The sequence below is a fragment of the Physcomitrium patens genome, chromosome 17, assembly GCF_059467195.1.
Source record: "Physcomitrium patens ecotype Gransden chromosome 17, ASM5946719v1, whole genome shotgun sequence".
In the NCBI taxonomy this organism is placed as follows: domain Eukaryota; kingdom Viridiplantae; phylum Streptophyta; class Bryopsida; order Funariales; family Funariaceae; genus Physcomitrium; species Physcomitrium patens.
In genome coordinates this window covers 4975300-4990313 of record NC_143426.1, presented here as the reverse complement: position 1 = coordinate 4990313, position 15014 = coordinate 4975300, and the positions used below count along the sequence as shown (strand labels likewise).

General features: G+C 30.6%; 1 protein-coding gene across 4 annotated transcripts; it reads right to left on the bottom strand.

The window, feature by feature from the left end:
* Positions 1–6175: 6175 nt before the first annotated feature.
* LOC112294117 (uncharacterized) lies at positions 6176–8660 on the bottom strand. 4 transcript variants are annotated; one of them, XR_016498141.1, is made up of 4 exons: positions 8104–8554; positions 7634–8001; positions 6792–7418; positions 6176–6626 (listed from the first exon to the last, which is right to left on the bottom strand). XR_016498141.1 is itself a non-coding variant. In XM_024544301.3 (3 exons), exons 1-3 carry the CDS (start codon positions 8334–8336, stop codon positions 7072–7074), a joined length of 891 nt encoding a protein of 296 aa, XP_024400069.1. In that variant the 5' UTR covers positions 8337–8660; the 3' UTR covers positions 6670–7071. The 4 variants fall into 4 exon arrangements, 2 of the variants coding, with proteins under 2 accessions (XP_024400069.1, XP_024400068.1); XR_016498142.1 differs by having other exon boundaries at positions 7634–7944; positions 8104–8479; XM_024544301.3 differs by lacking the exon at positions 6176–6626 and having other exon boundaries at positions 6670–7418; positions 7634–7944; positions 8104–8660.
* Positions 8661–15014: the final 6354 nt, after the last annotated feature.

Genomic DNA, 15014 nt, shown 5'->3' with positions numbered 1-15014 from the left:
TTAAAAAGAAGTTAAGAGTAAAATTTAGTAAAAATTACTTAAAAAAACTAGATACTGATATCCGGAGAGGACTAGTTACAAACTTGGATTGAAAACAAACCTTGATACACAAAACTGAGTGCCAACGACGATTTGAAGGTTGTTTTGCAGATTGAAAAATAGCAATTGATAGCAAACCAGATAGGATTTTTATAAGCATGGTTTTGTGTGATTTGGATTTGTAATGAATTTGTAAGGGCTTTACAAAGTTAAGTTTCTTTCGGATGACTTGGATTCTTGTTAAATAAAATAGGATTAACGTTCTGAGCAATTTTGAGAGCTTTGTAATAGATTTACTAGTAAAATTTTGTATATTAATGGTTATAGTTGTGCTTAATATGTATTATGAATTTTAGCTTGATCTAATAGTTGAATTGAAGGTTATTGAGGTTTAAATAGGTCAAGATCTCAGAAAGTAGAATTTTAGGTCTAATGAGGATTTTAAAGATTTCTTGCAATGTACTAGTTGGATTGGAGAGAAATTTCTATATAAACATAGTAGACTTGTTTTTCTACATATATAAGAATTTTAAAATCAATCAAATGGTGAAAAAGGGAGATATTGGCTCTGAAAGATTGGCATCAAGGTCAAAGAAGGAGGCCAACCAATATCCAAGCACTTTTTTGAGGTTATTGTCTATTTAGTAATTTTGATCTTTTTCATTTTTTTTTATTTGTTATCAACTAAATTGTTAAAAAACACGCAAATTTTGAGTTAAAATCAATAGTTCATTCATTAGTTATTGAGGTTTAAATCTGTTATAGAAATTACTTGGAATTGGTTAGGATTTGGTTTAGGATTTAGAGTTTGATTAGGATTTGATTAGGATTTAATTTAGGATTTAAAATTTGATTAGGCTTTGGTTTAGAATTTAAGATTTTATTAGAGTTTGGTTTAGGATTTAGAATTTGGTTAGGATTTGATTTAGGGTTAGGATTTGATTAAGTTTTAATTTAGGATTTAGGATTTGATTAGGATTTGATTAGGATTTGATTTAGGATTTTATTAGGATTTGATTTAGGATTTAAGATTTGATTAGGCTTTGATTTAGAGTTTAGGATTTGATTAGGATTTGGTTTAGGATTTAGAATTTGATTAGGATTTGATTTAGGGTTAGGATTTGATTAAGTTTTGATTTAGGATTTAAGATTTGATTAGGATTTGATTTATGATTAGGATTTGATTAGGAGTTAATTTAGAAATTAGGATTTGTTTAGAATTTAAAATTTAGTTAGTTTTTGGCCTAAAGTTTGATTGAAGTCCAATAAGATTTTAACTAGGATTAAACTATGATTGGATTGAGATTTATTTGAGATATATTTGTAATCATTCTAATATTTTTTTAAGATTTCTTATTATTTCTTTGTAATTCCTTTAAGATTTTCTTGAATTGATTAAAGCTTGCTTAGTATTATTATGATTTAATATTATTTTCAAAGCTTCAAAGAATGCTTCAGCTTCTTTGCTCCACTTAAGTTTGTCTTTATATGTCAAGTGTCTCTAAAGAGCCACAACTTGAAAATAGTTTTTAATGAAGATTTTATAATAATTAAAAATTTTTAAAAAATATTGCATATTTTTGAAATCTTCTAATCCATGATAGTCTAGATCTTCTTTAAATCCATCATCAGTCTTTTGCTAGAAGTGATATATCCTAAGAAGCCAACTTAAGTAGTGTGGAATACATACTTTTTCATCTTGGCATACAATCTTACATCTCTAAATTTTTGTAACACACGAAAAACATGAAATTTATATTTTTATGTATTCTTCGAGTAGATTAAAATATCATCTAAATAATAGACAATAAAATCATCAAAAAAATTACAAAAAATGTCATTCATGAGATGTTAAAAAGTAATTGGTATATTTGTGAGTCCAAAAGGCATGATATTACATTCAAAATATCCATACTTAGTTCAAAACATAGTCTTCTATCCATCTCTTTATTTAATATGGACTAAATTTTATACTTTTTATAAATCTATTTTTGTATAGATCTTTGCTTAATTGAGTTAGTTAAAAAGTCCTGAAATCATAAGTATGGAATATCTATTCTTAATGGTGATCTTGTTAATTCTTCAATAATATATGCACATCCATAGAGATTTTTTTTTTTTTTTTTTTTTTCCTTTATAAATAAGATAGGAGCTCTTAATAGAGATTTCAAATAGAATATAAAGTTCTTAGCCAAGTTTTCATCAATGTACTCTTTTACTACAGCCAACTCATTTTGTTATAAGATGTAGATTGGTCCAAATGATGGTTGAGATTTTTCTTGTAAATCAATTGAATAATTATAGGTCAAGCTTTAGAAGAATATTTCTATTTTTTTTTTCAAAAATATCTTAAAAATCTTAATATTAGCTAAAAATATCACTTATCTTTCTACCATCAAAAATAGATGTGACATATATAAGAAAAAATAATCCTTCTTTTGTTACAATAATGAAACCTTTTGCACCTACTAATAAGGATTTGGATGTAATAAGCTTATGTATTTCTACTTGATTAATAAAATTTTGGATCAAAGTACAAGAAAAGTTAAGATTACAAGAAATCTAATCTATTTAAAGATTGTATTTTTTTAACCATAATAATCCTTAAATAATCAAATTGAATAAAGATCTTATCACATTAAATATTACTATATTATTATGATCTTTAATTTCTATATTTAAAGAAATAATTGTATGAGTAACATCTCTAAAAGATAGCAAACAATCATCTATGACTTCTACATATATGAATTTAGTTTTCTCAATTAATAATATTTCTTATTTTTTGACAAAGACTTTGTTTATAAAATAGGTTGAGGCTCTTGAATCTAACAAGGCTAAGACTTTGTGATTTTTTGGTCCTAAATAAACTTCTATTATGAAATAAGATGAAGGATTTTAGAAGAGAATAGAACCTTTATTAGATTTTATGTAAGATTCTACTCACATGATCTCTATTGTAGCTGAAAAAACTTATTTTTTAATACATTGTCCTCTTTGGTAACCATGCTCTTTATTTTATAATTGTGTTTTTTTTTTGGACAATGTTAAGCATTGTACTTGGATTCTCCACAATATAGGCATAAATCTTTTTGACAACGATGAGTCTTTTTTCGTTTAATAAAAAATTTAAAACGTACCGTATTAATTTGCATAGGCTCTTGCATGAACAAATAAGCTTTTAAAAACTTAGAAGGTGTTGCTATAGCTTAACTTGTACTTATCCAACCAAATCTTTGTTCATAGCCTCTTTCAAAGAGTTAATTGTCATATGCAATGGCTTAAATAATAAATTGCTCCAATGAATCTACTCTTTGTATTGTCAACAATAAATCTTTAATATTAATTTTTAACTTATATCAAAACTAATTGATAAAGGCTTTATCATTCCAATTCATGTTATAAGCAAGATTTTAGAATTTAATAGCATATGTAGTGGTTGAACGTGATCTTTGTTGTAGCGATAAAAGTTTGGTCTTTGCTACCCTTTTTCAATTACTTTCTTTAAATGTAGCCACAAATTCTTTTAAGAATGAATTCAAATCATAGAGTAGTCATGAATCTTTTTTCATCAAAGGTACATATCAAGAAAGAGCTCTTCTTAATAGAAGTGTGCCTATGAATCTTACTTGAATAAATCCATTGAGGTATTAGAAAAGATGCAATCTTAAATAGAGCTTAACTTATTGTAAAAATCTTTGAAATTTTGATCTTATTCCATCAAACTTCTTAAGTATACTAATGTTTATCTCCCTTGAGCTTATAGAAAGAAGACTTCTTAAATTTGATTGTGAAACTAATCTATTTATTTCCTTCTATTGCACAATTTTTTAGCATAAACTCTAGACTTCTTTCATATATGTAGAAATAGCAGTTCTATAATTCAGATTAGTAATGCATGAGATTTCCACTCTTAAAGTGTTAACAAATTTGTGAAGACCTGCAATAATTACAAATCTATTTTTACTTCTATTGAGAGTAGCATCTGTAATCTTTTCTTCAATAGACAATTCAAATAAATTCAAAAAGTTAAATTAGAGAAGAGTAATCTGCAATCTCTAATATCAAATGGAAATTTTCACAAAGATGAATAATATACTTTTTTCAAGAAAAAAAATAGTATTAGAAAATTAAATTATTTGTTTAAAGATGAGTAGTGTGCATCCTTGAAAATGCAAGAATAGAAGTAAAATAATCCACTCACTTCTAAATCAAGACAAGAACAATAAGTTAGCACTCTTATCAAATTGTAAAGGACATAAATCATGAAGAAAGAAAACTTGATATACTTTTGTGTTACTTGAAAAGATTAAAAAATCATTCAAAGATGATAATATATTGAACTAAAATAGCTATTGCCAAAGATAAGAAGACTAAAAAGTCTTGAAACAAGACTAAAGACTAGAAAGGCAGTGATAAGAGTGAAGAAGGCTTCAATCTTGCCTCTATATATACTCTCTAACTAAGAGCTATATAACAATCTTCTATAGGACCTCTAACATTTATTAAGTTTATTATACACATGTTTTAACTTGCAAAGCAAGTTATTTATATGTGCGCTACATAATTAGCTCGTTCCACAAGCTACCAATATGTGAGATATCTGGTTAACTTGTTGACTAAGTTTTTAACCTACTAATCAACTACAAATATATATAAAGTCAAAACTGCATCCATGAAGCTTCTAGAAAGCTTCTATAAAAGATATTATGAAATTAATCTACATTTATCTATTTCTATCTAATCATATAAGTAACTATTAGAGTAATGTGTATGTCCATGACACACTATCAACAACTCAAGCTTCCTTGGCCAAAACTATACAAATTCAACAAAATAAAATATTTCAAAATCAAACAATAACTTCACCAAATAAGAAGAAAAAAAATCATACAACAAAAAGTTTTATATTATATCTTCATTAGATATCATATAATGATTTTTAAATTATAGCATGAAGAATCAAACAATGTTAAGAATGAAGGAGGTTGTTGAAATATTAACATTCTACAAGTGTACATTATAAATCATCCTCATCTCTAGATGAATTTAATTTGTTAGATTAAGATTGATTGTAATTAATATAGGTTGATATATATTTGACTAAGTAAATACGAGTAATTTTATCTTAGTTATAAGACACTTGTTTATTTTTGTGATATCATTATAAACTAGTAATTCTGCATATGATTTTAGTACAAATCACATATGTTTCTCCCTTTCTTCTTAGGAATAAGCATTGAAAATAAAGTTAAAAAAGAAGGGCTACGGTGATGAAAAGGTTGAAACAGTAAACAAGCATGGAGAATGGAGATGGAACTAAGAATAAAGATGAGAGATGGGAGTGTAATGATGGTTTTGATAAGTGGATTGATTTAGTATTACATTATAAATCTTTTTATATCAATAATATTAGTATTTCTTTCTTTCTTGCTATCAATCTATGTATTTCACATTGTTTTGTTGAAATCAAAGCATCATCCATACTTTACAAAACCATAATAAATCATCAAAGTCTTTAATCATTCACAAGTTTGCAATTTTAAACATTCAATTTGCAATTCAGCAATAATCCAACTCTTTTTTGCAAGGAAAACGAAACAAACAACACAAATTTCATGGCCACCTAGTCTTTGGGGTAACGATTCTCATGACATGTGACATGTTCCTTCCATTGTGGGTTTTCTTTGACTATTGCAGATGCTTAGCAATGTTTCCGAAGAATTCTAAATGCAAGTTTGTGGGCGTGCATCCCAAGGCAGGTGGAGATATATCCATTTTTTTGGTCAGAAATATTCGACAGAGTGATGGGCAATGTTCTAGACTGTCATTTAGCTGTGTGTCAAATCATTTAAGGTGTGGTTGTAAGATGAAATTGGATTGGATCGTAAGTTTTTCACCGAGTATATTTGTGGTGATGATGTGAGTAACAGGCACAAGTGATGAACTGTGGAGGTGGTATTGGCAGCTGTGGCTCATGTGTCGATTAAGTCAGTCATCTGTGCAATCTTCGTCTTATCAAAATTAATTCTGTCTAAGCATGTATATATGTCGTGAATGATAAATCAGCTCTTTTCGTGATTGCAAGCAAAGCCGTAATACTTGGCTGTTGCCGCATCTTCTGCATCTCTGCGTATTTTTCTGATTAAAAAGGTTGTATGCTTTATAAAACTTCAAAACTTGGAAATGGGAATTTCAAAATGTGACTCATGCGGTATGTGAGTGTGTATGTGAGTGTATGTGTATGTGTATCGTCTAGAAGTCGCATTGCATAATCTACCACATCCGATACTTAGCTACAGTGCGGTTTTTAAATGTTAAAAATATTTACTTGTCAAGTATAATTGATGCGATTCTGTACCCTAACTGAAGATTAACACTAATTGCAACTCGAGACGTACATGAAAAGCACATCCTGTTCGTTACGCAGAATTTATTTGACCATGTGTTTGAAATTACCCTGCTGTTCAGAGATTTGTCTCTCACAGATCACTTAACCAAGTAGGCAGTTTAATATTCAGTGAGAGCATGGCTAGTTCGAAATGTAGGTCCAGCCCGTCCGCTTTAAGCATTCAATGTCACTTCATCTGCACAGCAATTCACCACTCAAATGAGCAAGTGGACGAATCAAAAAGTCAACAATATCCTCTTCTTCTTTTTTTCCGTCTATTCAAATAACAATGGAAAATGTCGCAAAAGGTCTATGCGTCGTTAACATTACAACCCCAAGAAGTGGAGAAAATTTACAGAACTTGAACGAAGTTCGTCTAAAAAGCTTCCTGTTCTAACAAGGAACTTCGGTTTGAAGCATGCGACGTCTTCAGCATTCAGGCACTTCAGCCGTCTTCATGATCATAGAAATGCTGCCAGCTGTTGCAAGAATTACGAGGGAGAAGGTGTCCCTAAACCACCAGCTCTGTTCCGTCCACGGACATAGCCAGGTTGTGAATATACAAGAATCGGTATCACATGCACGCGTGCCACAACTTGCCCAGCGATATGCTAGACAAAAGGACAATCATTCCAAAATTGTCAGTGTCGGCTCGATGCTTGCATGGCCATTGCAAACTTATCCAGAGCATCACCAATCCGGTTCAAAGCGGTAATGTAGCCACTTCCCAGCTGCTTCTGAAGCTCAATTAAATCTCTATGCTTCTCCCGTTCAAATTGTAAGGTCTGCTTGTGTCTATTGTCCTTCCTGTCTTCGGCCAGCCTCAAAGCATCCACAATGTTCCTGTTATTTCGTTCTAGCACAGCAGCAATGCCATCCATACTGCCAAATTTTGAAGGTCCAGACCGTCTCCGCTTTCCGGAGGATATTGGCCCCGCATCATTCTCATCGCTTTCTCCCGCAGACCCAGAAAAGTCCATGTTGCTTGCTGTGCACCACAAGTTGATGTTTTAGTATTATAAGCACAACAAGGCCACATCTGCACATATTGTAATTAGATGGATTTTCCTCACCTACCGTAACCACACCACTATCTAAAGACTTGAGGACCAAAGAACACAGCTAGGTACGCTTTGAATAGCATTCTGCAGTTTAAAGGGTTCATGCACAAAGGTACTACCATGAAGGAGGGCAGAATCTCACCAACTCCTCTTGAAGGAGCTAACGCATCGAATAGAACACCCGGCTCCCCGGTGCGGCTTTTGACATACCACTCCTGGAGCGCTGTGAACACCTCCTTGTGGAAATTTGGAGGCAGCCGTAACTTCTTTTTATCATCACTTCCCAATTGCCAGTAGGATGGTTGACCAATCGTGAGCTGCTTCTCGTAATCGTTAACCTTCTTAAAACCAGCAGTAATTCCCTCCCATTTGTCTTGACATTGCCCCGCACTGCGCTGCACTCCTTGCATCCAGCACCGGTCCTCCATCCATTTCCATCTCTCATGGGCTGACCTGTTATGATGCTCTCTCGCCACTTCAGGGCTTTCACGCCACATTCCATTCTCAACTCTGAGGGGTGCAAAATGCAGATCAAAATACATATAACTGAAAACAATATGTAATTCACATGGCACTAGACGATAGCGTTGCAGTAGTAACCAGCTGACTCACCTGTGTTTCTCCCTGCTGCCACCTTTGGCTTGTCGCTCAAAATCCTCGCGCCTCACCGCTTGCAGCACAAGCAGCTCCGACACAGTCCACATGCCTTTTTTATAATGCCTGATGCCATCATCTACTTGCAGCTCATCCGTCAAGGCCTCCGCAACATGGATTGCGTCCTTGTTATCTAAAACAACACTGGGCATACTCTCGCCATGACTGGCCATTCCCGCCACCGACAACATGGGAAAATTTGATGTAGAACACGCACACACCTAGCGAGGGGTAGAAGCAAAAAAACTAAAAAACCAAAAAAGGGAAAAAAAAAGAAAAAAAAAAAAAAAAGAAAAAAAAAAGAGAGAGACCAATCCAAATCCCGCCTGCCCGCAACTAAGTAACCATCAACTTCACACCTCCTCGCAACCCCACATCCACACTGCCTTCACCCACGCGGAACAACTGTGTGACCACTCACAGGACGCCAATTCGAGGCTAATTGACACAAAACAACATAACAAAACGAAATTAAGGTTTCCTCCGCTTCATGCTGCTGTACACGACAAACAGCAGGAAGAGGTAGCATCCGTAACCCAATATTTTGCGAAGACTATAAACCAGACCCAAAAAAATCTCTAAAATAAATACACGACAGCGACGCGGACCGAGCACTCTCAAGTGAAGATTCTATGCATGAAGAAGACCCAAAAACAAACCCTAATTTCGATGACAGGAAAACGATCGAAACTCCACAGGAAAAAATCTAGAGAGCAGTTTGGATCGGCCAGACGAGCTAGTTGGGGGGGGGGAGTATGTCGCCTGGCGTTGATCAACAGACAGCAACGTTCACGTCGCTGGATAGGTCTTCTTCTTCTTCTTAATTTTGTAAGTTGAGAGCTTGCGAGAGCCTGGCAACCATGGCGCACGAAGAAGGATGGCCCGGTGGGCACGGGGGGGGGGGGGGGTCTTGGGCCAGTCGGGTCGGATCAGGTCACCCTTAGAAGCGTCGGCCCGTGCTGTTCCCATCGTGTTTGTTAGTCCGTCTTTTCTTTCTCTCTCGCGTTGCCCCTTCTTCTATTGTTGTTGTTGCCCACCCACGCTTTTTCTTTCCAAGCGCACATCTTTCTAAGGTTCGAGTCTTTTTTCTTTTTTGTTCTCTCCTTTCCAAAGTACGTGACTTTTTGAATATTGGTGTCGTTATTCTCATGCATGAAGGGATTGTTGTTCCTATCTTTGTCTTGAATGGATGTTTCGTAATGTTAAAATTAAATATTTTTAAAAATTAACTATATATTATATATTTATTTATTTATTTATTTTATTCATCATTTTTAGAATAAAAATTGAGTATTGGTAAATTACCATTGTTGCATTATTTTATTTTATTTTATTTTATTTTTTTGAGATCTACTCTTTTGTTTTGAGACTTCAATCACCAACTAAATTCTCACTTGTCTCAATAACAGTTATCATGTCATATCATTTTTTTTTTTTTTTTTTTTTTTTTCTAAATTTTTGCCAACATGTTGATATAATCTGTTACATTTTAAATAATTTCACTATGACATTTTTCTAAATAAAGACACACAAATTTAGCCATCCACATTTTTTATTTTAGTAACTTTAGAAATGCGTCATATTTTTTAAAATAATTTTGTAATACAAGTTCTTAGAAAAAATAAGAAACAAACCATTTTTAGTTTCTAATTTTGTATAGGTTGCAATCGATATTTTACATCTTCTTTATTTTTTATTTTTAAAATTAGATACAAATAAAATCTGATAATATATACAAATATAATTTTCTTTAAAAATTTATATAATTATTAACCAACTTTATTATTTATAAACCATTGTCAATCTTACCTTACAATACGTATTTATACACTCTTGTGTAAACTTTATCAATGCATATTTTGTCCATCAAACTGTACAAGTAACATATATATATATATATATATATATATATATATATATTAATGATTTGAGATAGTTTAGATATGTTACCAAAATGTAATATATATGTGTGTATATATATATATATATATATATATATATATTAACAAGTAATCTTTTTAAAAATCAACTAAAATATTATAAAATTTAAATTACTTTAATACAAAAATTTAAAATGATATCTATTAAATATTTCTTAAAAAACACATACAAAATACATATATATTATTGTTATAAAATCTTATGTAAAGAATTGAAATAGAAAATTTACTTCTAAAACAAGTTAATATTGTTGACAAGCATTAAATACAAAAAATAATTTGGGACCTCTTTTTTTGAATAACATATGTAAACTAATATTCTTAAATAATCCTCTTTGATATTTTATACAAATTAAGGATCTAAAAGTGGTCAATATATGACTTCTACAATTAAACTCTCCAATAAACAAAGAAGAAATAATCCAACATTCTAAAATTTCTTTAAAAAATTATCTTCTTTTTCTAATAAAAAAATATAATCTACTTACCTCACACAAGTCACACTCACATTGTTTGTGTTAAAACCATTAAATGTAGCCAGCACTCTCTATATTATTTATTGTAGCTACAATTTTTTAAATATAGTGGAGAAAAACTATTTATCTTCTCTCATTTTTTTTGTATAAGAGAGATAATCCTATCAATAAACTCACTTTCTTGTTTATATGTATTTATATATGTATGCATATTACTTCTAGCTATTCTTATCTTTCTCTTTTTAAAACATTCTCAATACATTATTAGTACGATTACTCTTATGCCTTAGTTTTAGTTCTTAAAAACTTATGGGCACTTTCTTCTTTTTTTTTTCATTAATTTTTTTTCTTCTTGAGTTGTTGTTGTTGCTACTGTTGCTATCATGTCTTGATGTTTCTGTTGCTGTTATTACAATTGGTATTGTTGCTGCTATTGTCGTCATGTCTTGTTTCTATTGTTATTGCTATTGTTGCTATCTTGTGTTGTTGTTGTTGTTGTTGTTGTTGCTATCTTGTGTTGTTGTTGTTGTTGTTGCTATCTTGTGTTGTTGTTGTTGTTGTTGCTATCTTGTGTTGTTGTTGCTGCTATGCTGCTGTATTATCACACACTACCACCAAACTATCGTACCTTGCTGCCATTTGCTTCGCCCTATCACCAAATTGCTGCATCCTGCCACCAAATTGCCGCATCCTACTGCAATCCATCACATATCCTTATTTTTGTGGAAAAAAAAAAAAAAAAAAAAAAAAAATCCTAATTTTTTTAATATTTTTGATTTTAAATTTCAACTTTATCATTTTATTTGGCTTTACATTTTAAGGTGAATTTTATTCAACCTTTTCTACTTGATCTTGTATTATTATTTATAGAATTATTTATAATGAGTGCTTTACTATCTTCAACTGCTTCTATTATATTTTCAACCATCATCACTACATCTCAATATTTTCAAGCTGTTTTATTTTTACCATTGACTGCCAATAGAAATAATTATCTATTATGGATAAAAAATAGCAATAGTAAATTTATTTACAAAACAACTCTTGGATGTAATTCTATTTAAAGAATCTTCTATTATAAATACTTCAAATTCTATTGCTATTTGTTGGAAAGTACTTCTTCTCCTTTGTCGACATCTTGTACCTTCATTGCAACATTAATATTTGGAAATGGAAGATCCAGCCAAGCTCTAGGAGAATTTTTAATCCAAGTTTGATCATCAAAAGCCCATTTTCTTTCTACTTACATGTCATGATTGGATACATTTATGTGTCTTGGATTTTCCAAATTTAAATGCCTTCAATAGTGAAATATATCATATTATCTTATAACTATGATTATATGGACAAAGCATCACTGAAGAAGAAATAATTGAAAAAACTCTATCTACATTTCTTCCTACATTGGTTGTGCTTACACAACAATATAAGAACATGAAATTTCAGAGTCATCATGATCTCATGTCCAATCTATTTCTTGCAAAGAAACAAAACGAGCTATTCTTGCATAATACAGAAGCTTGTTTTATTAGAACCATGGTTCCAAAATTTCATGCACTAATATTCTAAAGTCTAAAAAATAACTATAAAAACATAGAAAAAATGCTCATAAGCACCAAGTTAGTCATAGTCATGACTATTTCTGCCCACATAGAGAGAATAAATATTTTATAACCAATTACAATGGAAAAAAAAATCAAAGATGTGATCTTGCCATATATGTGGAATAATTGAACATTTAGTATATGTTTGCTGTATTTTAAAATATTTTATTAAAATATTCCAAAAAAATAAGAAACTTTGAGTTGAGGCTTATGAAGTTCATACCATAGATGCATCCATGGATTCAATTGGTATTGATGATTTAGAGGCTTATATGAATGACAAAATCTCTAATAATGAGTCAAATGATGTGCTCATTGATTCTACAACAACACATACTATCGTACAGGATAGATGGTTTTTTATTAAAAAATCTTCGATCTGAAAAATTAAAAATTTGATGACTATGGTTGGAATAAATGCATTTTATTTCCAAGAAGGAATAATGATGGAAAAATTGCTTGCAAGCTCTATCATAAAATATAAACATACAATATTTATACCCTTAGCACCTCAAAGTCTGAGCAGCTACTAAGATATGCTTATCAATGGTTATCACCTTTCAACTACAATTTTAGATAGGCAAGAAGTTTTGATTCTTCAACAAAACCACAAAGTTGTAGAAAAAGTCTTTGTTGCAACAAATGATATATACCAGATTGCAATACCAGAGTGGCCTAAATATAAGAAACTTGCTTTGCTTGAAGAAAGAGTGGCCAGGTAATAAGTTGTATATGCTTTATAAATCACTTTGTAAGTCTATTTTTAGAATGTTCATATAGAACACAATATGTCAACTCAATCTTTGTTGTAGTACAATAGACTTCAAAGGACTTTGATACAAATTCTTTTGTATTGTCTATATACAATGTTTTAATAGGATAATCAAGAAAATATGCTTAGAAGTGAATAAGCATAGATATAAGATTAACAAACATCATATTTTGAGTTGATAATAATGAAAGATGTGATTATTTGCCTAATGCATCAATAAGGACCAAAAAATTATGAAATTATTTAGATTTACTTGCATCTATGTAGAATCATGTAGTTTTGCATGCTATAGCATTAATATGCTTCTATCTTTCTTCATTTGAAATTATTATATCATAAGAATTCATTTCAAGTTGTGTTCCAAATATATCACCTATGGGTGTTTGGTTGCCATACTTGGATTTTACTATCACACCTTAATGGCATACCATTAGAATTCATCAACAAAAAGGCATATATGTTGGTTTTGATTCATCAAGAATTATTAGTATTATTGATCTATCAACTAGTACATTATTATGTATATGCCTTCAAAATTGTTGTTTTGAAGAGAATATATTTCTATGTCTTCAATAAGGAGTATTTAATCAACAAAGAAATACAATACTTATATTTGGAGCCTCAAAAATATTTATAATGAATCTTCATCCAAGAACATCTTTGGCTGAAAGTGAAGTTGCCAAGATTTTGTATCTAAAATAGATTGTAGATGAAACACTTGATGGCTTCAATAATGTGCCTTGGATTACAAGAGTTCTAATTAATGAAGCTTAGAATGAACCTACTTAGATTGTATTATCACTAACAAATATACCTCACGTTAAAATAGTAGCAATTAAAAAAACTCATTGACTAAATAAACAACTATGAAAGAAGAAAGCTATAATATGTGGTGATTGTAGTATTGCTTTTGTGGAAGTTCCTACTAAACCTACGAGACCATCAATTAATGACAATATGTCCATGCACATTATACCTTTACCTCATGTAATAGAAAATCTTGAAATTATGGAGAATAAAACTAAATTGAGTATAAAATTAATTGTTCTATATTATCCTATAAATGATCTTTAGAATAGACTATCTATTATAATCACGAATCATTTATATTCATGATTCCAAAAATTCTTTCTTACAAGAAAGAGGATCTTGAATCTTAAACCATTGAAAAAGTGATGCATTACTCTAACTAGTTAAAATAAAAAACTGCCATCAAGGAAGAGTATGCTTCTTTGTATAAGAAGAAAGTCTTTGGTCAAATTGTGGACACTCTTACTTCTTGCCTTGTGAGATATAAGATGGTATTAATATGCAAGCAAGATCCTAAGGATGAAATAATTCGCTATAAAGCTCGTCTTGTTGCCCAAAGATTTATTCAACCATTTGATATTAATTATGAATCTACATATTCTTTAGTCATAGATTCAATTACATTCTAATATATTATTGGAATGGCAATTCATGCTATCCTTGAGATGCACATTATGGATGTAGTAATTTCATATTTTTATGATTCTCTTAATATAAATATTTATATGAAAGTTCCACCTAGTTTGGAAACAAAAACTCCAAATGCATTTGCTTTAAGATGATATTGTGGTATTGAATTACATAAGGCCTTGTATGATCTAAAACAATCTTGATACATGTGATATCAAAGTCTCCAAAATTATTTAATCATAAATAAGTTTGTAGGTGATCTATTAATCCCTTGTTTGTTTATCAAACAAAATAAAATTGGTTTTGTGATCATTGCTATATATGTTGATGATCTTAATCTAGTAGGTATTAGATTTGCATGCGTTGCAACTATTAATCTACTTATTTGTGAATTTGAGATAAAAATGCTAAAAAAAAACTTTTTACATTGATCTTTGGATTATGCATCTCATAGATGGTAGCATTTTTTCTACTAATTAACATTTATTAGACAAATCTTATGAAGATTCAATATGATTAATGCTTATCTATTGTCCATACTAATAGTTGGATGTGGTTGTGATAGTCATGATCTATAGTATCCATACAAGAAAGAGGAAGAAATATTAGAAGAGCAACATCCATACCTTGCAACAAT